Genomic DNA, 24175 nt, shown 5'->3' with positions numbered 1-24175 from the left:
ATAGGGAGAGAGGGGAGGAGAGAGAGGGGTAGAGAGGGGGAGGGATAGGGAGAGGGGAGAAGAGAGAGGGGGTAGAGAGGGGAGGGATAGGGAGAGAGGGGAGAAGAGAGAGGGGGTAGAGAGGGGGAGGGATAGGGAGAGAGTGGAGAAGAGAGGGGGGAGAGAGGGGGAGGGATAGGGAGAGAGGGGAGAAGAGAGAGGGGGAGAAACAATGAGGGAGAGATGGAGGGAGAAAGGAGAGAGAGAGAAAGAGAGAGAGAGGGAGAGAAATGGAGAGAGTGGAGAAAGGGATAGAGGATGGATCAGAAGTTTACTGCTTTGGTATCCCCCTGGTAAAAGCACAGCACAGTGTAGTAAAGCACAGAGAAGATAATAAGAACATAAGAACATAAGAAAGTTTACAAACGAGAGGAGGCCATTCAGCCCATCTTGCTCGTTTGGTTGTTAGTAGCTTATTGATCCCAGAATCTCATCAAGCAGCTTCTTGAAGGATCCCAGGGTGTCAGCTTCAACAACATTACTGGGGAGTTGGTTCCAGACCCTCACAATTCTCTGTGTAAAAAAGTGCCTCCTATTTTCTGTTCTGAATGCCCCTTTATCTAATCTCCATTTGTGACCCCTGGTCCTTTTTTCTTTTTTCAAGTCAAAGAAGTCCCCTGGGTCGACATTGTCTATACCTTTTAGGATTTTGAATGTTTGAATCAGATCACCGCGTAGTCTTCTTTGTTCAAGACTGAATAGATTCAATTCTTTTAGCCTGTCTGCATACGACATGCCTTTTAAACCCGGGATAATTCTGGTCGCTCTTCTTTGCACTCTTTCTAGAGCAGCAATATCCTTTTTGTAACGAGGTGACCAGAAAACACAATGTTCTAGATGAGGTCTTACTAATGCATTGTAAAGTTTTAACATTACTTCCCTTGATTTAAATTCAACACTTCTCACAATATATCCGAGCATCTTGTTGGCCTTTTTTACAGCTTCCCCACATTGTCTAGATGAAGACATTTCTGAGTCAACATAAACTCCTAGGTCTTTTTCATAGATTCCTTCGTCAATTTCACTATCTCTCATATGATATTTATAATGCACATTCTTATTGCCTGCGTGCAGTACTTTACACTTTTCTCTATTAAATGTCATTCTCCATGTGTCTGCCCAGTTCTGGACCTGAATGAACCAGCCACCTTCTCAAAGTGTACTCAAGAAGATAACTTCACCACTTAACAAATTAACATTTTTTTAAAAAGGTTACAGACAGATTTACCGTAACATTTAGACGTCTGGTTGATCAGCCCGTTTGCCCTTTTCCTCGCTAATGTCACTTAACGTCCAGAGCATCTCTCGTTACATGCCTCGACAGTCTGTTCCTATATTTAGCATGTCTGTGTTAAAGGCTAGGGTTCAACCGCACCACTTAAATACCGAGGGCCGTGGTGATTCAGCGCCGGTCTCACTTCAAGCTGACAGCTCGCTTAGTTCGTCCTGCCTCAACTGCAGAAGACTCACTCCTCTCTTTTCCTGCTTCCTCTTTGACAAGCAACAGCAAAAAGGTAACATATTATAACAATATAATATATAAAACTATGGCTATTGAAACTCAGGGGGGCTGTCTGAATCATTGCAGGAGCCACAGTCCAGTATAATATATAAAACTATGGCTATTGAAACTCAGGGGGGCTGTCTGAATCATTGCAGGAGCCACAGTCCAGTATAATATATAAAACTATGGCTATTGAAACTCAGGGGGGCTGTCTGAATCATTGCAGGAGCCACTGTCCAGTATAATATATAAAACTATGGCTATTGAAACTCAGGGGGGCTGTCTGAATCATTGCAGGAGCCACAGTCCAGTATAATATATAAAACTATGGCTATTGAAACTCAGGGGGGCTGTCTGAATCATTGCTGGAGCCACAGTCCAGTATAATATATAAAACTATGGCTATTGAAACTCAGGGGGGCTGTCTGAATCATTGCTGGAGCCACAGTCCAGTATAATATATACAACTATGGCTATTGAAACTCAGGGGGGCTGTCTGAATCATTGCTGGAGCCACAGTCCAGTATAATATATAAAACTATGGCTATTGAAACTCAGGGGGGCTGTCTGAATCATTGCTGGAGCCACAGTCCAGTATAATATATAAAACTATGGCTATTGAAACTCAGGGGGGCTGTCTGAATCATTGCAGGAGCCACAGTCCAGTATAATATATAAAACTATGGCTATTGAAACTCAGGGGGGCTGTCTGAATCATTGCTGGAGCCACAGTCCAGTATAATATATAAAACTATGGCTATTGAAACTCAGGGGGGCTGTCTGAATCATTGCAGGAGCCACAGTCCAGTATAATATATAAAACTATGACTATTGAAACTCAGGGGGGCTGTCTGAATCATTGCAGGAGCCACAGTCCAGTATAATATATAAAACTATGGCTATTGAAACTCAGGGGGGCTGTCTGAATCATTGCAGGAGCCACAGTCCAGTATAATATATAAAACTATGGCTATTGAAACTCAGGGGGGCTGTCTGAATCATTGCTGGAGCCACAGTCCAGTATAATATATAAAACTATGGCTATTGAAACTCAGGGGGCTGTCTGAATCATTGCAGGAGCCACAGTCCAGTATAATATATACAACTATGGCTATTGAAACTCAGGGGGGCTGTCTGAATCATTGCTGGAGCCACAGTCCAGTATAATATATAAAACTATGGCTATTGAAACTCAGGGGGGCTGTCTGAATCATTGCTGGAGCCACAGTCCAGTATAATATATAAAACTATGGCTATTGAAACTCAGGGGGGCTGTCTGAATCATTGCTGGAGCCACAGTCCAGTATAATATATAAAACTATGGCTATTGAAACTCAGGGGGGCTGTCTGAATCATTGCTGGAGCCACAGTCCAGTATAATATATAAAACTATGGCTATTGAAACTCAGGGGGGCTGTCTGAATCATTGCTGGAGCCACAGTCCAGTATAATATATCAAACTATGGCTATTGAAACTCAGGGGGGCTGTCTGAATCATTGCAGGAGCCACAGTCCAGTATAATATATAAAAACTATGGCTATTGAAACTCAGGGGGGGCTGTCTGAATCATTGCTGGAGCCACAGTCCAGTATAATATATAAAACTATGGCTATTGAAACTCAGGGGGGCTGTCTGAATCATTGCTGGAGCCACAGTCCAGTATAATATATCAAACTATGGCTATTGAAACTCAGGGGGGCTGTCTGAATCATTGCTGGAGCCACAGTCCAGTATAATATATAAAACTATGGCTATTGAAACTCAGGGGGGCTGTCTGAATCATTGCAGGAGCCACAGTCCAGTATAACTATTGCTTTCTCTCCTCTCCCCTCCCTCCCTCCCTCCTTCCTCTCTCCATCTCTCTCCCTCCCTCTCTCCTCTCTTCTCTCCATTCTGTCACGTATCCCTCAGACAAGCCCACTCGCTCAGTGGATATTGAGAATGGCAAAAATAACACTGTGCTGGAATCTGTCAAGCACACAGACACACTGTTAGTGCTGTCAGCAGTGCAGAGATAACAGGGAGAGAGGAGAGGATGAGAGGAGGAGAGAGGAGAGGGGAGAGAGGAGAGAGGAGAGAGAGGGGAGAGGAGGAGAGAGGGGAGCGAGGAGGAGAGAGGAGAGGGGAGAGGGGAGAGGAGAGAGGAGAGAGAGGGGAGAGGAGGAGAGAGGGAGAGGGGGAGAGAGAGGGGAGAGAGGGAGAGAGAGGGGAGAGGAGGAGAGAGGGAGAGAGGGAGGAGAGGGGAGAGGGGAGAGGAGAGAGGAGAGAGAGGGGGAGAGAAGGAGAGAGGGAGAGGGGGAGAGAGAGGGGAGAGAGGGAGAGAGAGGGGAGAGGAGGAGAGAGGGAGAGGGGGAGAGAGAGGGGAGAGAGGGAGAGAGAGGGGGAGAGGGGGAGAGAGGGAGGAGAGGGGAGAGGAGGAGAGGGGAGAGAGGGAGAGAGGGAGGAGAGGGGGAGAGAGGGAGAGAGAGGGGAGAGGGGGAGAGAGGGAGGATGGGGGAGAGAGGGAGATGGGAGATGAGAGAGGGAGGAGAGGGGAGAGAGGGAGAGAGGGAGAGAGAGGGCAGAGAGGGAGAGAGGGAGGAGAGGGGAGAGGAGGAGAGGGGAGAGAGGGAGAGAGGGAGGAGAGGGGAGAGAGGGAGAGAGAGAGGACAGGGGGAGAGAGGGAGGAGAGGGGAGAGGGGAGAGGGGGAGAGAGAGCAGAGGGGGAGAGAGGGAGGAGAGGGGAGAGAGGGAGATGGGAGATGAGAGAGGGAGGAGAGGGGAGAGGAGGAGAGAAGGAGAGGGGGAGAGAGAGATGGAGGAGAGGGGAGAGAGAGAGGGAGGATAGTTGGAGATGCGAAAGGGGAGACGGGGAGAGAGAGGAAGGAGAGAGAGAGGGAGGAGAGGGAGAGGGGAGAGAGGGAGAGGGGGAGAGAGGGAGAGATCAAACGTCTTAAGCTGAAGGAACACAACGGCTTGAAACTCCTGGCTCCAGGAGAACTAGTTTGAGGTCGTTGTATCAAACCCCAAGTCTCCCCTGGCGTGCCGCACAGTGGAATGAAACCAAGTCCCAAGTGCCTTCGTGCTCCCTCAACTTTAAAAACAAATAAGTCAGAAGCAGTCCAATGAGAGAGAGAGAGAGAGAGAGAGAGAGAGAGAGAGAGAGAGAGAGAGAGAGAGAGAGAGAGAGAGAGCGTCTTTGGCAGCTGTTCCAAACTTTAGAAAAGTTTTCTAAATTTAACTTCAACCTTTACATTCCGCTAAAACCGAAAAGGACAACAGCCCTTAAAGAGATCAACTTACAACTCACAACCCTGCTTTAAAATCCATTCTCTTATTAGCATTATGAACAGGATCACTGGTCCCTCCCTTTAAAGGAGCGCTGACCATCTTTAAAATCCATTCTCTCACCTCTTATTAGCTTTATTAACATGATCACTGACCCCTCCCTTTAAAGGAGCGCTGACCATCTTTAAAATCCATTCTCTCACCTCTTATTAGCTTTATTAACATGATCACTGACCCCTCCCTTTAAAGGAGCGCTGACCATCTTTAAAATCCATTCTCTCACCTCTTATTAGCTTTATTAACAGGATCACTGGGCCCTCCCTTTAAAGGAGCGCTGACCATCTTTAAAATCCATTCTCTCACCTCTTATTAGCTTTATTAACATGATCACTGGCCCCTCCCTTTAAAGGAGCGCTGACCATCTTTAAAATCCATTCTCTCACCTCTAATTAGCATTAAGGGTAATTGTTTTTCTAATTACCCAGGAGTCTAAACTCTTTTCAGAATGTAATAAACTAACAGACACCAAGAAGAAGGGATTACATTGTAGCGTCAAACTGAACAGGATTGTGGTGCTCTGTCTGTCTGTCTGTCTGTAACTTTTATAATGAATGATAAAGCAAATTCTGTAGCTTTAAATACAGTTTGACTGCAGCATTAAGAGGACTCGGGCGGAATGTCAGAGGTCTCCCAGAGTTCTGATTGCATTCCATAGCAACTTGACCTTCTCCTGGCTTTGAGGTCAGCGCAGTGCAGCGCTGCTATATCACAGATAGCATGCCAGGCTATTAATGGAAACACAGCCTTTAAAAAGAACGGTCTTAGATTGGTCTGTCTCTCTTTTCTCTCACCCTCTCTCAAATTCAAATTCAGATTCGGCTGGTCTTTATTGACATGATAACCCTCTTATAAAACTTAGTAAAAGCACAGCAAAGTGCAATAAAGCATATGGAAGCATTGTAAAGCACAGAGAGGTCTGGTAAAGCATAGGGAAGCATTGTAAAGCACAGAGAGGTCTGGTAAAGCATAGGGAAGCATTGTAAAGCACAGAGAGGTCTGGTAAAGCATAGGGAAGCATTGTAAAGCACAGAGAGGTCTGGTAAAGCATAGGGAAGCATTGTAAAGCACAGAGAGGTCTGGTAAAGCATAGGGAAGCATTGTAAAGCACAGAGAGGTGTGGCAAAGCATAGGGAAGCATTGTAAAGCATAGAGAGGTATGGTAAAGCATAGGGAAGCATTGTAAAGCTCAGAGAGGTGTGGTAAAGCATAGGGAAGCATTGTAAAGTACAGAGAGGTCTGGTAAAGCATAGAGAAGCATTGTAAAGCACAGAGAGGTGTGGTAAAGCATAGGGAAGCATTGTAAAGCACAGAGAGGTCTGGTAAAGCATAGGGAAGCATTGTAAAGCACAGAGAGGTTTGGTAAAGCATAGGGAAGCATTGCAAAGCACAGAGAAGTCTGGTAAAGCATAGGGAAGCATTGTAAAAGCACAGAGAAGTCTGGTAAAGCATAGGGAAGCACTGTAAAGCACAGAGAGGTCTGGTAAAGGATAGGGAAGCATTGTAAAGCACAGAGAGGTTTGGTAAAGCATAGGAAACTGTAAAACTGACGTGGGAATTAAAGAAGCAGTATTGTAACAAACATACAGAAATATTTATATATATATAATCTGTATTTATAAATGCTGACCTGGGCAGACTGTACACACACAGGGCAATGCTGGCAGGACCACACTGTATAACACTAATATAAAACCCTGGACAGAACTACAGCAGCTACCAAACACAGTGGTGTCTATATGAAGTTATAATCTAGTGCACTGGTATTCTGCTGTGTTGCTGGGCAGCACCTCCGTGTGCTGTGCTATACTCTACTTCCTTGTTTGCGTATGGCGTTGGTGGTATAGTGGTGAGCATAGCTGCCTTCCAAGCAGTTGACCCGGGTTCGATTCCCGGCCAACGCAGCAATGTTTTATTTTTTTATTTTTATAAATATATTTTTTTATTTAAAAACAATTCCTAAGACGTTTTAAATTTGTATAATTATATTCAAATATATCATTTTTTTAAATATAATTTTTAGTAATGTATTTATTTCAGTGTTTTAGATTGTCTAATAGATCTAAATTATGTTTTTATATATATATATATAGCATATCTTGTGATGCCAATTCGTACGTTTCTGTTGTCCCGTACATAATGGGGTCTGCGAGTTTAATATGACTAACTCTTGCCTGCCTGACCTACTGAATCGTGCGGAAGTAACGTGAAAAAAATATCAATTGACAAATCCGTTCCTTTTAATCACAGTCCGTCCCCCTCAGTCCGTGTTCCGCGTGTGTGCTCGCAGGCACGTCCGCTCAAAAAGGAGGGCGGCGACCGACTTCCATTCCAAACCCCGCCCCCAGCCTGCGTTCTCTCCCCGCCTCCGCGTTCTAAACTCTTCCCCCTCCGACCGCGCCTTTCACTGCCGTTGAAGAAATAAACCCGCCTCCTTGGCATTCCAATTCGACCTCTGCGTTCCGAACCCTGCCTCCTTGGCATTCCAATTCGACCTCTGCGTTCCGAACCCTGCCTCCTTGGCATTCCAATTCGACCTCTGCGTTCCGAACCCTGCCTCCTTGGCATTCCAATTCGACCTCGGCGTTCCGAACCCCGCCCCCTTCTCCAAATGCAATGTTAACCCAGCCCCTTTTCAAGGTGACAAGACAGACAGACAGTTAAATTAAGACATCTGAACATTTTAATATAATTAAATTTGACACGCTCGTTAAAACAGTATGCACCCCCCCCTCCCGTTTTTTCTTCTTTAAGTATTTCTAGTAATCGATGAGTATTGATAAAGCGCTGTGCGCTGTTTTTGAATTAATTCTCTCTCCCTCCCTCAATTGATTTAAAATATCTACACAAGATTCGCAAGGCTCATTTCAGCTGCGTTTTTATGTCTATGACGTCATTTTCAAGCGAAACCCCCCCCCCCAAAAAACAGTATAATTAAAATGTTAAAAAAAAAATCGAATTATAACTCACGCTGTTCTGAAAAAACGTTCTATCCCCGCCTCTTTGGAACGCGAAGGAGCATTCTAGCCACGCCCTCCTCCCCTTAGAACCGAGGCTCAGAAGCCGCGTCACTCACACTGCAGCCGGCGTTCAGCGGATAAACAGCTAGGAAGCAGAGAAAGATCATTTCTGTGTCCTCTTTCTTTCAAATAATATACACGCTTAAAAAACAGGTGAGAGGTGCTTTTTTTTTGGTACGTGTTATACAGCTGTTTAAAAACAACTTGCTTGTGTAAATGCGACAGTGGTCGTTTTTTTTAAAACACATATATAAACTGTTGCGTCCTAACTGTATTTTATGTAAAATGCAAGGTCGAGGAGAGGAGTTAAATTTAAACGATGGAGAACGATTTGGATTTAAGAACAGAAATATACTCAAATAGTGTGAAAAACAACACACACGCACGCACACAGCTTTACGGATTTTAATAAACGTATCAAAAATAAAATCATTTATTTAAAGGTGTAATGACGGATGTTAATATCTCTGTCACGACAGTTACGACTCCTAGATTGTTGTTGCGACTGCTTTTTCGATAACGACTATTATTATTATTATTATTATTATTATTAATGCCGTTAACTGAACAGGCGAAATACGTCATTGGAGACTACAAACCACAGCATCCACGACAATAAGCCCAGACCGATTCGTACGGTAAAACGATAAACTAATTATATGAAATAACCTTTTGATATGATCAGTGATTTACCGGTTCATTATCTTGGAACCTCAAGCCAACGTATCAGTTAAATGGCTCTATTTAAGATGTATATTATACTGTGTGTGTGTAGGAGCAACATCTAAATTTAAATTGAGGAAATATAAAACGTTTTGATTTCAATCGGCTTGTGTTTTATTTTTTTTTTCTTCAATGCTAGATCGTGCTGCATCTTAAACACACTATTTAAATACATGTAAAAATATTCTAACGAGCAAATAGCGGTACATGTTAAACTGCGTTTTGTAAGGTTGTAACGCGACTGAGGAGGGGATTACAAACAAACAAGCAAGCACTCCAAAATAATAATCGCTATTATTATTATTATTATTATTTTTATTATTATTATTTATGTCGTTTTTTATGTCGTACCCCTATATATAATATATTATATATATATATAATATATATATATAAATATACTGACTTGACAAGGGCGGAGCAATCGCAAATGTTTTAAGTCGTTGTCAATAGGATTAAATTAACACACGGAGAGAGAATTTCACGTTTTGTTTCCGGGCTTATGAAACTCTTTCTTCTGCTTGTAAGTGCAAGACGCAGGATACGCGTGACGTGGGGGGGGCGTGTCTATGCGTGTGACGTCCATGTTACGCTTCTCGCTTCAGACAGCTTTCTGATAAGAGTTCAACATGCGGTTAATGTCGGGTCAGGACACGCCCGCTGCAACCCGCTAAATCCCTAAAATCAGGACCAAATACGGCCACAGATGTGACTCTGTGTCTCAGAATCGCAGAATCTCTCCCCCTGTAGTACTGGGTGACTGCTTCCGTGTCCTTTTATATAAATATATAGAACAATCGTGCATGAAGGCGTCTGGTAAATTAATTATATTACCCTAGTCATAATCGGGCGTGTTTTTACAGTATTCCCATCTATTGCACTGTTTTTATTTCCTATATATCGTACGTAAAATCGTTGTGGGGAAAACCATACTATATCTATCTATACTGTAAATCTCGCTGTATTGTAGAATAGATGTACATCTCTCTCTGTCTCCGTCTCTCTCTGTCTCTCCGTCTCTCTCTCTCTGTCTCTCTCTCTCTGTCTCTCTATCTCTCCGTCTCTCTCTCTCTCTATCTCTCCGTCTCTCTCTCTTTGTCTATCTCTCTATCTCTCCGTCTCTCTGTCTCTCTCTGTCTGTCTCTCTCTCTCTGTCTATCTCTGTCTCACTCTCTCTGTCTCTCTCTCTCTGTCTCTCTCTCTCTCTCAAATTCAAATTCAAATTCAATTCAAATTCAAAAATGCTTTATTGGCATGACGAGAGCGCTCTCTGTCTCTCTCTGTCTCTCTATCTCTCCGTCTCTCTCTCTCTCTATCTCTCCGTCTCTCTCTCTTTGTCTATCTCTCTATCTCTCCCCCCTCTCTCTCCCCCTCTCCCCTCTCTCTCTCTCTCTGTGTCTCTCTGTCTCTCTGTCTGTCTCTCTCTCTGTCTGTCTCTCTCTGTCTCTCTGTCTCTCTGTCTGTCTCTCTCTCTGTCTGTCTCTCTGTCTCTCTCTCTGTCTCTCTGTCTGTCTGTCTCTCTCTCTCTCTCTCTCTGTCTATCTCTGTCTCACTCTCTCTGTCTCTCCCTCTCTCTCTCTCTCTCTCTCTCTCTCTCTCTCTCCGCCTCTCCCTCTCCCTTTTACAATGCATTTCATCATCGTGACTTGCTGTTTTTTTTTTAATGATGCATTTCCTGGCTTGTCAACATTGTATTTAACTGAAGCCACATTTCATATGAGGAAAGGATGCAGCTCTGTTAGGACACGATTAAGAAATTGCTAAATATATAATATATAATCATTTATTTTTTCTTCAGAACCTCTGCAACTGAAGGTCACCCTAAAATGACCCTCCTCCCTCCTCCCTCCTCCCTGCTTCCTCCTCCCTCCTCCCTGCTTCCTCCTCCCTGAAAAATCAATCCTTTTTGTAATTGCCTTTCTGTTGATCTGTTGACTTACAAACGACCTTCTATGTACAGATTGCATTCACTGGGAGTTTAATAATCAGACACACCTGAGCTTGTTACCTAGACACACTGGGGGCTGACCAAGCTGGTAGTAAAACCTGTACAGTTCACCCTGTGTGCTAATTCTCCTGATTCTGTGTTTGTTTCAGATTCACGATGCCTCATCAATACCCCTTCCTCACCACAGAGCAGAAGAAGGAGCTCTCTGACATCGCTCAGAGAATTGTCGCTCCAGGCAAAGGCATCCTGGCAGCTGACGAGTCCACAGGTAATTAAATTAAACCTATATATAATACACACAGCTGAGTCAGTGGCTGGGAAACTGTGCCCCTGTGGCGGCCATCTTGGCTCCAGATGCCCTATAGTTAATGCACACAGCCGGCTCCATGTTTGAAACAAAATGACTTCAGTTGCAATGTATGTTTAAGTGTCAGGTTTTTATTAGTTTATTTAGCAGACGCCTTTATCCAAGGCGACTTACAGAGACTAGGGTGTGTGAGCTATGCATCAGCTGCAGAGTCACTTACAACTACGTCTCACCCGAAAGACGGAGCACAAGGAGGTTAAGTGACTTGCTCAGGGGCACACAATGAGTCAGTGACTGAGGTGGGATTTGAACGGGGGACCTCCTGGTTACAAGCCTGTTTCTTTAACCACTGGACCACACAGCTTACAAGGTTTTCATTCTCTTGCGCTCTTTGCTGGGGGGTTGGAGGGGGGGGGGGGGGGGTCTGTCATACAGAGAGTGCAAGAGAACGAGATATAAAAAGGTAACAGTTAAACTAATAACCGGAAGTTCCTGTGGATTTGAATTGCTCTCTCCCTCTCTGGCGCCCCCCGCAGGCAGCATGGATAAGCGCATGGCTCAGATCAACACCGAGAACACGGAGGAGAACCGTCGGTTCTACCGGCAGATTCTGTTCAGCGCGGACGACCGCGTGAAGCCCTGCATCGGGGGAGTGATCTTCTTCCACGAGACCCTGTACCAGAAGACGGACGCGGGGGTGCCCTTCTCCAAGTTCATTAAGGACAAGGGTGTGGTCGTGGGGATCAAGGTGCGAACCGCAGTCTCTTACCGTTAACACTGTGGTTTATTTATTTATTTATTTATTTATTTATTTATTTGGCTCTCTACGGTTTTATCAATACACATTTAATTCAAGGGGTCCTAATTGAAGCGCGACCGGATTGCATGTATTTATTTTTGTAGCTTTCCTAAACTTAAACTGAAAAACCAACACATTTAAAATGACATTTTGAAATCTCTAAAAAAAAAAATATATATATATTGTACAGTTATTATGGCTTCCGGTAGACTATTATTATTATTATTATTATTATTATTATTATTATTATTTCTTAGACGCCCTTATGCAGGGCGACTTACAATTGTTACAAGGTATCACATTATTTTTTACATACAATTCCCCATTTATACAGTTGGGTTTTTACTGGAGCAATCTAGGTAAAGTACCTTGCTCAAGGGTACAGCAGCAGTGTCCCCCACCTGGGATTGAACCCACGACCCTCCGGTCAAGAGTCCAGAGCCCTAACCGCTACTCCACAATTTCCGTCAAAACTGGTTGAACCCCTGTCTTTGTGCGTGTCTTTCGTACCCTCAGTCATTTCAATTGGTTTCCTTTCCATCATCACAGGGATGGGAATCAGACTCCCGTTGCACAGCAGTGTGATCCAGTCCTGGTTTCACTAGGAGTTTAATAATGACACACCTGAGCTTGTTACCCAGACACACTGGGGGCTGATCAAGCTGGTAGTAAAACCTGGAATGGATCACACTGCTGTGCAATAGGAGTCTTAATTAACTTTTAATGATTTTGTATTTTATTTCATTCTTTCTCTGGCAGGTTGACAAGGGTGTCGTTCCTCTGGCTGGCACTAATGGAGAGACTACCACCCAAGGTAACAAACTACATTTCCCATGGTCCTCCTCCTTCGCTATGCACTGAAGCACTCTGGGAGTCGTAGTTCTACATAGTTAATAGATTTCAATATAGTGAGTAGTTGCCATGGCCTACAAGCACCTTGTTTTCAAACACACTTTCCCTTGATAAAGGCGTGTTAAACATACTGAAAACTTAAGGTGGCTCTTTGAGCAATATCTGTCTATCTAGCTGTCTGTCTATTGACTATCTCTCTGGGAGGCGTGGTTTAGCACAGTGGGCGGAGTCTAGGAGGTGAGGTTTAACAGTGGGGGAGGAGTCTGAGGTGGAGTTTGTGGTTGGAGTTTAGCAGTGGGGGAGAGGTCTGGGGGTGGGGTTTAGCACAGAGGGGAGGAGTCTAGGGGTGGAGTTTAGCACAGTGGGGGAGGGGTCTGTGGGTGGGGTTTAGCACAGTGGGGGAGGGGTCTGTGGGTGGGGTTTAGCGCAGTGGGGGAGGAGTCTGTGGGTGGGGTTTAGCACAGTGGGGGAGGAGTCTGGGTGGGGTTTAGCACAGTGGGGAGGAGTCTGGGGTGGGGTTTAGCACAGTGGGGGTGGAGTCTGGGGTGGGGTTCTGCAGTATTGAAGTGTGCTGACCAGGTTCCCAGTGTATTGTAGTCTTTACTGAACTGGTTCCCAGTGTATTGTAGTCTTTACTGAAGTGGTTCCCAGTGCCCTGACTCCTCTCTGTCACTGGTCCAGGTCTGGACGGGCTGTACGAGCGCTGTGCTCAGTACAAGAAGGACGGCGCTGACTTTGCAAAGTGGCGCTGCGTGCTGAAGATCACCTCGACCACACCCTCCCGCCTCGCCATCATCGAGAACGCCAACGTGCTCGCCCGCTATGCCAGCATCTGCCAGATGGTGAGAGACCCCGTTATCATCTCAGCATCATTAATAAACATTATTTAATTATTATTATTATTATTATTATTATTATTATTATTATTATTATTATTGCACTTAGCATTTAATAAACATTATCATAAACCTTTTTATTAATCAACTATCTTGCAGTCAAACGTTCGTATAGTGGTGTTGTGTGGGTTTATAATCTCTCGCTCCCTCTCTCTCTCCTCTCTCCCCCCTCCCCCTCTCTCCCCCCTCTCCCTCTGTCTCTCTCTCTCTCCCTCTCCCCCCCCTCTCTCTCTCTCCCTCTCCCCCCTTCTCCCTCTCTCTCTCTCTCTCTCTCTCTCTCTCTCTCTCTCTCTCTCCCCCTCGCTCCCCCCTCTCTCTCTCTCTCCCCCCTCGCTCCCCCCCCTCTCCTTCTCTCTCTCAGCATGGTATTGTCCCGATTGTGGAGCCGGAGATCCTGCCCGACGGAGATCATGATCTGAAGCGCAGTCAGTACGTCACGGAGAAGGTGAGTCTGTCTGTCTGCAGTGTATAAGGCTCTCTCTGATCACCATGTCATTCCTCTCCTCTCTCTAACCCCTCTCTCTAACCCCCCTCTCTCTTCTCCTCTCCTCTCTCAGGTTTTGGCTGCAGTGTATAAGGCTCTCTCTGATCATCACGTCTCTCCTCTCCTCTCTCCTCTCAGGTTTTGGCTGCAGTGTACAAGGCTCTCTCTGATCATCACGTCTCTCCTCTCCTCTCCTCTCTCTAACCCCCCCTCTCCTCTCCTCTCCTCTCTCTAACCCCTCTCTCCTCTCTCAGGTTTTGGCTGCAGTGTACAAGGCGCTGTCTGATCATCACGTCTATCTCGAGGGGACTCTCCTCAAACCCAACATGGTGACCGCCGGTCAGGCCTGCACCAAGAAGTACAGCGCCCAGGAGATCGCCATGGCAACCGTCACCGCCCTGCGCCGCACCGTGCCCCCCGCAGTGCCAGGTCGGGGCTCCAGTCCTCTTTACAGCTTTCGAGGGGTGTTAAGGGTTATATTATAGAGACATAACTGAGATCTGTTCAAATGCTTTCATTTGGAGCCTTTTTTTTAAAAATTTTTTTTTGCATTTGACAGATTTTATTAAATGTATTTTTTTTGATGTAGTGATGATTGCTATAATTCATTTTTGAGAGAGACAGTAATAGATGGGCTTCAGTGAGTTACAGGAAAATAATTCCATCTAGGGTTTCTGTGACGTCATAAACTACGAGAGCAAAGGTGGAGTTTATAAACTGTCACAGAACCCCGAGATGGAATTGTTTTCCTGTGACTCACTGAAGAGGCCCATCTGTTATTTTTTATAATCCACGGATACCCTTGTGATGCTGATATTAAAGAAGACGAGGTTCAGCAGGACAGTTGGGTTTATTTTTAAACGTCGTGTTTCAGCTTTATTTGGATGATTGCCTTTACCTTGGTTTAATTTCCCGTTCCTCTCCAGTTTGTCTGAGATACAAATGCACCAGCTTGACGTCATATTTAACGTATTCTCATTTTGTTGCTCATTAATGAACATTTCTGTACTGTGGGTGTTGTCGAGTGATTTGAAAACGAGACATTTTGTATTTGAATTGAAAGCGATGGTCTCGGAGTCGAATGGGTCAAAGTTCAAGTATATTTCTCAAAATTATCACTTTTTGACGTCACTGCTAATATTTTCAAATGGCTCAGGATGCAAATATAGCCTTCATCCTTGTCTATTATTATTATTATTATTATTATTATTATTATTATTATTATTATTATTATTATTATTATTATTATTATTATTATTTATTTCTTAGCAGATGCCCTTATGCAGGGCGACTTACAATTGTTACAAGAGATCACATTATTTTTACATACAATTCCCCATTTATACAGTTGGGTTTTTACTGGAGCAATCTAGGTAAAGTACCTTGCTCAAGGGTACAGCAGCAGTGTCCCCCACCTGGGATTGAACCCATGACCCTCCGGTCAAGAGTCCAGAGCCCTAACCGCTACTCCACACTGCTGATAGATAGATAGATATATCTGTATTTATATATGTATGTTTTTTCTTTTTTTACTTCTCCTGTGCAGGTATCACCTTCCTGTCTGGTGGGCAGAGTGAGGAGGATGCTTCCATCAATCTGAATGCCATCAACCAGTGCCCCCTGCCCAAGCCCTGGGCCCTCACCTTCTCCTATGGGAGAGCCCTGCAGGCGTCCGCTCTCAAAGCATGGGCTGGGAAGAAGGAGAACGCCAAGGCAGCCCAGGAGGAATATATCAAGAGAGCGCTGGTGAGGAGAGAGGGGCTGGAGCAACACCAGGGTTAGAAAGACATTTCAGAGGGCTGTGTCGCATCAATATCAGGGTCTAGTGCTGTATATTATAAAGACATTTCAGAGGGCTGGATCTCATGAATATCAGGGTCTGCTAGACATAATTGTATTTATTTAATATTTTCTCTCTTCTCTTTTTCAGTGCAACAGCCAGGCTTCCCTTGGCAAGTACGTCGGTACAGGTGATAAGGGAGCTGCAGCCAGCGAATCACTGTTCGTTGCTGGCCACGCCTACTAAACAAGCCCCGCCTCCCGACAATGTCATAATCCACTGAGACCCCGCCCACAAACTCCCAACATTGAAACGAGGGTCGAATAACCGGCCAATCGTGTGCCTCCGTCTCTGTGTGTTTACAGCTGTAATGTTGTAGTTTTTTTCCTTGTGAGTTGTTGGTGATTTATAACATCCTGTCTCAGTAAACACGGTTTAAACATGGTTATCATTCGAGAACTAGTGGTGTCGTCTGTGTTTCTGTGTGTCAAAGTATTACATCGAATTGAAAATGCCAAATAAAGGATATCTGACAGATCTATACAAATCAAATTGTATTGTGTGTGTGTGTTTTTTTTTTTTTTTTTTTAATTTCTGGTTGTGGGTAAATTGGACACCCACAATCCTGTGGAGATAGAGAATTGTGAGGGTCTGGAACCAACTCCCCAGTAATGTTGTTGAAGCTGACACCCTGGGATCCTTCAAGAAGCTGCTTGATGAGATTCTGGGATCAATAAGCTACTAACAACCAAACGAGCAAGATGGGCTGAATGGCCTCCTCTCGTTTGTAAACTTTCTTATGTTCTGTTTGACGCCACAATATAATCCCTTCTTCTTGGGGTCTGTGTTAGTTTACTACATTCACAAAAGAGTTTAGTTTCATTAAAGCTGCAGACAGACAGACAGACAGACAGACAGAGCCCCACAATCCTGTTCAGTTTGACGCTACAATATAATCCCTTCTTCTTGGTGTCTGTGTTAGTTTACTACATTCTGAAAAGAGTTTAGTTTCATTAAAGCTGCACACAGACAGACAGACAGACAGACAGAGCTCCACAATCCTGTTCAGTTTAACGCTACAATATAATCCCTTCTTCTTGGGGTCTGTGTTAGTTTACTACATTCTGAATAAGAGTTTCATTAAATCTAAACTCAGGCAGGATTTTAAAATGATCAGAACTCGTATTGGAGGAGCAACAGAACTCAGAATGACTGAAGCAGCACAGCGTCAAACAGGAAAGAGGGCAGGAGAGGTACAAACCCTGTTCCCTTTTAATCCCAACACCTCCTTGATCAAAACTGCAGTCGGCAGCATGCTGTTAAAATGAGCTTCTCACAGCGGCAGCGCAAGGACTTCCACTGAAGCCGCTGTTTGTCAGTCAGTTCAATCAGCTTCATATGAAAAGCACTTGAACCATCTCAATTCCTTTTGAAGGATTCCGGATTGACCTCCCAGCATCCCTCACCAGTGCTGCGGGTGCAGAGGCATGCTGGGAGCTGTAGTCCTAGCCAGGGCTGCACCGATTCACAATACAGTAACTATTGGCAGCGCAGCTAGAACTGAAGAGCAGCTCCTGAACTCACAGTCAAAGCAACACAGACTGAGCAAACATAAATGTAATATAGCACGTTGCAGTTAAAGAACTACAGCTCCCAGCATCCCTCACCATTGCCGCGGGTGCAGAGGCATGCTGGGAGCTGTAGTCCTAGCCAGGGCTGTCCTGATTCACAATACAATAACTCTGGCAGCGCAGCTAGAACTGAAGAGCAGCTCCTGAACTCACAGTCAAAGCAACACAGACTGAGCAAACATAAATGTAATATAGCACGTTGCAGTTAAAGAACTACAGCTCCCAGCATCCCTCACCATTGCCGCGGTTGCAGAGGCATGCTGGGAGCTGTATTCCTAGCCAGGGCTGTACCGATTCACAATACAATAACTATTGGCAGCGCAGCTAGAACTGAAGAGCAGCTCCTCAACTCGCAGTCAAAGCAACACAGACTGAGCAAAGAATAAAACATTAAACTTCTGTGCTTTATTTATTTGTGTTTTGTACATCGCTTGTATATAAAAAAAGCAAAGCAACACTATATCTGTCTATATATAATATAAATCTGTACATTAAAAAACCATAAAAAAATAATAATTTTAACATTAAACATTTAGTTCAAATAAAAAAAAAAATAATAATAAACTCAAACACATTCAAAAGTCTTCTGAGAGGTGCTTTTTAAAATCCATTCTCTTTCCTCTCCTTAGCTGTGGCTTCTGGTGAAAATCCTTTGCTGTAGTGGTTTCTGTGTTATTTGATTAGCCAGGTCTTCTCCAGTCACTCTGCGGTTTCTGTGTTATTTGATTAGCCAGGTCTTCTCCAGTCACTCTGCGGTTTCTGTGTTATTTGATTAGCCAGGTCTTCTCCAGTCACTCTGTGGTTTCTGTGTTATTTGATTAGCCAGGTCTTCTCCAGTCACTCTGTGGTTTCTGTGTTATTTGATTAGCCAGGTCTTCTCCAGTCACTCTGTGGTTTCTGTGTTGTTTGATTAGCCAGGTCTTCTCCAGTCACTCTGTGGTTTCTGTGTTATTTGATTAGCCAGGTCTTCTCCAGTCACTCTGCGGTTTCTGTGTTGTTTGATTAGCCAGGTCTTCTCCAGTCACTCTGCGGTTTCTGTGTTATTTGATTAGCCAGGTCTTCTCCAGTCACTCTGCGGTTTCTGTGTTGTTTGATTAGCCAGGTCTTCTCCAGTCACTCTGCGGTTTCTGTGTTATTTGATTAGCCAGGTCTTCTCCAGTCACTCTGCGGTTTCTGTGTTATTTGATTAGCCAGGTCTTCTCCAGTCACTCTGCGGTTTCTGTGTTATTTGATTAGCCAGGTCTTCTCCAGTCACTCTGTGGTTTCTGTGTTGTTTGATTAGCCAGGTCTTCTCCAGTCACTCTGTGGTTTCTGTGTTGTTTGATTAGCCAGGTCTTCTCCAGTCACTCTGCGGTTTCTGTGTTGTTTGATTAGCCAGATCGTCTTTGTGTATTTTCTCATCTCATCTTGATCTCGAAGCAGAGGCAGTTGACGCTCTCGCACTCCGGGGGCTGCCAGGTGCAGGCGCAGTCACACAGCGGACAGCAGGGGGCGCCCTGGAGACAGTCCTGAGAGACAGAGACACTTTTTAAACAGAGGGGACTGGAGACGGACAGAGAGAGGGAGAGAGAGACAGAGAGGCACACACACACACTCAGTGGTACTCACAGTGCTCCTGGGACAGGCTCTATCCAGACAGCCCCTCAGCGAGGGGACCCTGCAGTCACATGACTCTGCACAGGCCAGGCAGTACTCACACCCGCCACAGGGGGAGCCCTTCTCACACTGGCAGCAGCCCAGGCACAGCCCGCGAGACTGGGGGCAGAGGAACAGCGTTACACCCCCCCCCAGAACTGATTAATATCACAAGAAACCAATTCAAACGTTGTCTACCGGAAGCCATCACAGTGGTACTTCATGTTAGATTTCAAAATGGTACAGTTTTTCTTTTGTTGTCAGTTTTTCGTTGTGTATCTTGAAAACTCCAAAGCGGTGTGTAATTCAGTATGTTAACGTAACATTGTTCAGCAGGTTTCATTCAACCTTTATGAAGCAAAATTAGTTTATTCTACAGGGTGATGCAAAACTTTTGGCCAGAGCTGTATATATTTCAATATGGTGATGCACAGTGACCTCATATGTGGACGGGGACAAAAGATCTTATAGTCTATATTAATATTATATATATATATATATATATATATATATATATATATATATATATATATATATATTTACAGTGCCTTGCAAAAGTATTCAGACCCCTGACCAATTCTCTCATATTACTGAATTACAAATGGTACTTTGAAATTTCGTTCTGTTTGATATTTTATTTTAAAACACTGAAACTCAAAATCAATTGTTGTAAGGTGACATTGGTTTTATGTTGGGAAATATTTTTAAGAAAAATAAAAAACTGAAATATCTTGCTTGCATAAGTATTCATCCCCCACACATTAATATTTGGTAGAGCCACCTTTCGCTGCAGTAACAGCTTTAAGTCTTTTGGGGTAAGTATGTACCAGCTTTGCACACAGTGTCGGAGTGATTTTGACCCATTCTTCTTGGCAGATTTGCTCCAGGTTGTTCAGGTTGGTTGGACGACGCTTGTGGACCGCAATTTTCAAATAGTGCTACAGATTCTCAATAGGATTGAGATCAGGACTTTGACTGGGCCACTGTAGGACATTCACCTTTTTGTTCTTGAGCCACTCCAATGTTGCTTTGGCCTTGTGCTTGGGATCATTGTCCTGCTGAAAGGTGAATTTCCTCCCAAGCTTCAGTTTTTTAGTGGACTAAAGCAGGTTCTCTTGCAGTATTTCCCTGTATTTTGCTCCATCCATTCTTCCTTCATTTTACCAAGATGCCCAGTCCCTGCTGATGAGAAGCATCCCCACAGCATGATGCTGCCACCACCATAGCTCACTGTAGGGATGGTGTGTCTTGAGGCATGGGCAGTGTTAGGTTTGCGCCACACATAGCGCTTTGAGTTTTGGCCAAAAAGCTCTATCTTGGTCTCATCTGACCACAAAACCTTTTCCCACATCGCAGCTGGGTCACTCTCATGCTTTCTGGCAAACTCCAGACGTGCTTTCAGATGGTACTTTTTGAGTAACTCTGTAGTTCCTTCAAAATGATAGTTGGCCTCTCTGTGGCTTCTCTCACAAGTCTCCTTCTTGTTTGAGCGCTGAGTTTTGAGGGACAGCCTTTTCTTGGCAGTGCCTGGGTGGTGTGATGCAGCTTCCACTTCCTGATTATTGATCCAGCTGTGCTCACTGGGATATCCAAACACTTGGATATTATTTTGTACCCTTTCCCTAATCTATGCATTTGTATTACTTTATCTCTAACTTCTGTAGAATGCTCTTTGGTCTTCATTTTCCTTCAGATTCACAGCCTGACCAATGATCCTTCAACAGTGGGGTTTTTATCCAGAAAATGTGACAGCAACTTTACTGGTTCACAGGTGGAGGCCAATGGTAAGGTAATTGTGTCCTCGTTAGGGCAATTTCTTTCATCGGTGTAAACTGGGAGCTTCCACAGCACAGGGGTTGAATACTTATGCAAGCAAGGTATTTCAGTTTTTTATTTTTCTTAAAAATATTTCCCAACATAAAACCAATGTCACCTTACAACAATTGATTTTGAGTTTCAGTGTTTTAAAATAAAATATCAAACAGAACAAAATTTCAATGGACCATTTGTAATTCAGTAATATGAGAGAATTGGTCAGGGGTCTGAATACTTTTGCAAGGCACTGTATATGTATATGGGGAAATATGGAAGACTAGCAAGCAAATGCATGCTAGCTTCATTTTAGTGGAAATGTTTGCCATTGAATTTACACGGGACACGCTGAGAAAGACTTCTAGTGGAAACGTTTGCCACTGAATTTACACTGAAGACACGTTTCCCCCATATAAAGCAATGAAAAATATATATTTCAGTGAAATATATTTATTATGTGTCCAAACTCTCTTTTTTTTCAGCTGTTTTCACAATTTCATGCATGAAAGAGTTAAGGAGTTAATTGTTATCTTGTAACAATTGTAAGTCGCCCTGGATAAGGGCGTCTGCTAAGAAATAAATAATAATAATAATAAAAGGAGAGTTGTTTCCAACCTCTTACCCTGATGCACTGCTGGAGCCACAGCGCCCCCATGAGGAGAAGCAGATAGGCAGTCACTGCAATCAGCACCACAGCAGGGAGGGGCAGGGAGAGCCTGGAGAGCCCGGAGAGAGGGAGCACAACCTGGTCTGGAGAGGGGGGGAAAGAGGGGGGCTGGGGGGAGAGAGAGAGAGCCGATCCATCACTATACAAGCACTACTGTACAGGTAGTGGACAAAAAAATGGGAACCCCAATGTAAAGTCACTTAATAGGGCGTTGGGCCACTATGGTATCCCTCTCTGGAGATCTGGGCGGACCGTTTTTGATGAAACTGGCCGCTCGCGTCCCAGGTTGAAATTTGCAGTCAGTTGATCTGCAGTTGCTCGCCTGTTTTGCCTTGCACTTGGAATGAACGCACGGATATCACGATCCTGGAGTATGCGCTTCCGCCCGCTGCTGACCTTTGCTGATGATGTCATTCCCTCGGAGTTCCATGCCGACATCACCTTAGACACCGTTGCTCGTGAAACATCAGCAAGCTGAGCTGTCTTGGTCACTGAAGCTCCTGCCAAACGCACCCCGACAATCACCCCTCTTTAAAAGTCACTGAGGACTCCTCTTGCAGCCATGCTAGCCATAATTATAGGCAACCAGGCCTGTCCAACATTTTTGTACGTGCCCCTAAGCATGCTGGGAATTCACTGGTTAATTACAGTGGCGCGGTACCACCACAGTTTGTGGATGTGCAGGGTGTGGATGTGAAGTTTTTGAGAACATTTTTTTTGTTTGTTTATTTAAGAGGCCTAGCGCTGAGAAAGTTTGGAGTTTTGGCTTGAAATTGTTAGCGTAGGAAGGGGATGTCCCAAAGTGCTTTTGCTGCTAACACAACCATATTCATATTTGACGTTTTAAAAAAACTGCCTTTATGGCGAATTTCTGGTTTGTGATCTGTAAACACTGCAAGCTCTCAAGAGTTCACAGCACACAGCTTTCCAGGAAGTTTGGTGTAGAAACGTCTCACATCTCCCAGTTTATAAAGCACAGATTTTATTCCCTGTGAAATAATTCACCTTTTAAATTTGACAGCAAATAATGTGTTTTTTTTTTTTTAAATTCTACAACAAGAATATAGGATTTTGAATACCAGTGGTGTTTTGCTTGAAAATCAAATTGCTCCAGCTAAAGAGCATTTACAAATATTCTGACATCATGCATTAATAAGAGGGGCTGTTTTGTACTTGTGTTTATAATTCTAAAAATTAAGTTTTTAAAAAAAAAAAAAATTTAATTTTACATTTTGACCAAGTTTTTAAAACTTTTAAACTGCATTCCCTGTCTCAAGATGGCTTCCCATGTACCTGCACGGACCTCTCAGAACTACATTTCCCATCATCCTCCTGCTCACTGGTAAATCCATCTCAGTTACACATGTGAGCAGGAGGATGATGGGAAACGTAGTTCTGAGAGGTCCATGCAGGTACATGGGAAGCCTAAAAAGAATTAAAACAATTTACACACCTTACATAAATAGTTGTAGAAACACATAAGAACATGTAAACTGAGTGGGCAGCAGTGTGGAGTAGTGGTCAGGGCTCTGGACTCTTGACCGGAGGGTCGTGGGTTCAATCCCAGGTGGGGGGGACACTGCTGCTGTACCCTCGAGCAAGGCACTTTACCTAGATTGCTCCAGTAAAAACCCAACTGTATAAATGGGGAATTGTATGTAAAAATAATGTGATATCTTGTAACAATTGTAAGTCGCCCTGGATAAGGGCGTCTGCTAAGAAATTAATAATAATAATAATAATAATATAATTAAATAGCTTGCTGCTGACCATTTCTAGATTGTAATACTGCGCCTCTAGTTAGGTGTGTTAGTGCTCTGGAGCCACACAAAGCTATGCATGACGACTATCATAGTATGCTGCAGCTTAAGCGTGTGTGTGGTTTGTTTTAAATAGTTCAGTTAGGTTGCAGCAGTGTGTTTAGCATGCACTTCGTCACTGCAATTTGTCAGTAGATAACATATTTTGTATTATAGTTTACACTTCCTGTTGTGGTGGTTATTCTTTGCAAAGTATATTTATAATTGTTTCGAGTATGTTAATAAAGCACACTTTCTGACTGCTTTTTTAATATAATAATAATAATAATAATAATAATAATAATAATAATAATAATATCTTTATTTTTATATAGCGCCTTTCATAGTGGTCCCCCGTCACAAAGCGCTTTACAGAGGCAGGCTGTGAACTGTGCATTATATGCAGAGGCACTTACAATAGGACGTTGATTTAACATCTCATCCGCAGGACGGAGCACAAGGAGGTGAAGTGACTTGCTCAGGGTCACACACACACAGAGACTCAGTCAGTGGCAGAGGTGGGATTTGAACCCGTGACCCTTCTGGTTACAAGCCCTGGTCTTTAACCACTGGACCGCACTGCCTCTTTCATCTTTTATTCCTACACGTTCCTGTGTGGTTAAAATAAGTCTATAGATGTGGAGACAGTATCTAAAGTGTATTAAAGAGAGGGGGAGAGGGGAGAGAGTCAATCCATCACTATACAAGAGAACTGCGGGGGAGAGAAACTGCTGGGTGACGCAAAAGGAGTCTGATTCCCAGCCCTGCAATAATAATGCTGGCTATCCTCACAGGGAGGGGAATCAGACTCCTACTGCACAGCAGTGTCACCCATTCCAGGTTTTACTACCAGCTTGATCAGCCCCCAGTGTGTCTGGGTAACAAGCTCAGGTGTGTCTGATTATTAAACCAGGACTGGATCACACTGCTGTGCAACGGGAGTCTGATTCCCAT

At 44.0% G+C, this 24175-nt stretch overlaps 2 protein-coding genes and 1 non-coding gene across 4 annotated transcripts in view; 2 read left to right on the top strand and 1 right to left on the bottom strand.

Moving 5' to 3' along the window:
• Positions 1-1408: 1408 nt before the first annotated feature.
• LOC131709678 (fructose-bisphosphate aldolase A-like) lies at positions 1409-16229 on the top strand. 2 transcript variants are annotated; one of them, XM_059012329.1, is made up of 9 exons: positions 1409-1553; positions 10709-10827; positions 11403-11614; positions 12425-12479; positions 13199-13359; positions 13775-13858; positions 14152-14326; positions 15444-15643; positions 15828-16229. In XM_059012329.1, exons 2-9 carry the CDS (start codon positions 10716-10718, stop codon positions 15921-15923), a joined length of 1095 nt encoding a protein of 364 aa, XP_058868312.1. In that variant the 5' UTR covers positions 1409-1553; positions 10709-10715; the 3' UTR covers positions 15924-16229. The 2 variants fall into 2 exon arrangements, with proteins under 2 accessions (XP_058868312.1, XP_058868313.1); XM_059012330.1 differs by lacking the exon at positions 1409-1553 and adding an exon at positions 7896-8037 and having other exon boundaries at positions 10706-10827.
• On the top strand, positions 6701-6772 carry trnag-ucc (transfer RNA glycine (anticodon UCC)). Its single transcript has one exon. It is a non-coding gene; the product is annotated as a tRNA-Gly (tRNA).
• Positions 16230-17691: 1462 nt separating the features above from the next.
• si:ch211-198p11.6 (uncharacterized) overlaps positions 17692-24175 on the bottom strand; it is a 7353-nt gene continuing 869 nt past the window's right edge. Inside the window, exons 3-5 of the mRNA XM_059012379.1 lie at positions 21378-21530; positions 18917-19063; positions 17692-18816 (exon numbers count right to left, since the gene is read on the bottom strand). Coding sequence (XP_058868362.1) covers positions 18706-18816; positions 18917-19063; positions 21378-21530 — 411 coding nt within the window. The 3' untranslated portion in view covers positions 17692-18705. The remainder of the gene's footprint in view (positions 18817-18916; positions 19064-21377; positions 21531-24175) is intronic.

This window comes from Acipenser ruthenus, chromosome 44 (genome assembly GCF_902713425.1).
Source record: "Acipenser ruthenus chromosome 44, fAciRut3.2 maternal haplotype, whole genome shotgun sequence".
Lineage (NCBI taxonomy): Eukaryota > Metazoa > Chordata > Actinopteri > Acipenseriformes > Acipenseridae > Acipenser > Acipenser ruthenus.
The sequence above is the reverse complement of the archived record's forward strand: the minus strand, read 5'-3'. Positions and strand labels throughout refer to the sequence as shown.

Bases quoted from the DNA above. Each gene is read 5' to 3' on its own strand.
- LOC131709678 (XM_059012329.1), top strand. From the start codon at position 10,716: ATGCCTCATCAATACCCCTTCCTCACCACAGAGCAGAAGAAGGAGCTC. The intron at 11,615-12,424 runs GTGCGAACCGCA...TTTCTCTGGCAG, and splicing joins GTGTGGTCGTGGGGATCAAG to GTTGACAAGGGTGTCGTTCC. The intron at 13,859-14,151 runs GTGAGTCTGTCT...CTCCTCTCTCAG, and splicing joins GTCAGTACGTCACGGAGAAG to GTTTTGGCTGCAGTGTACAA.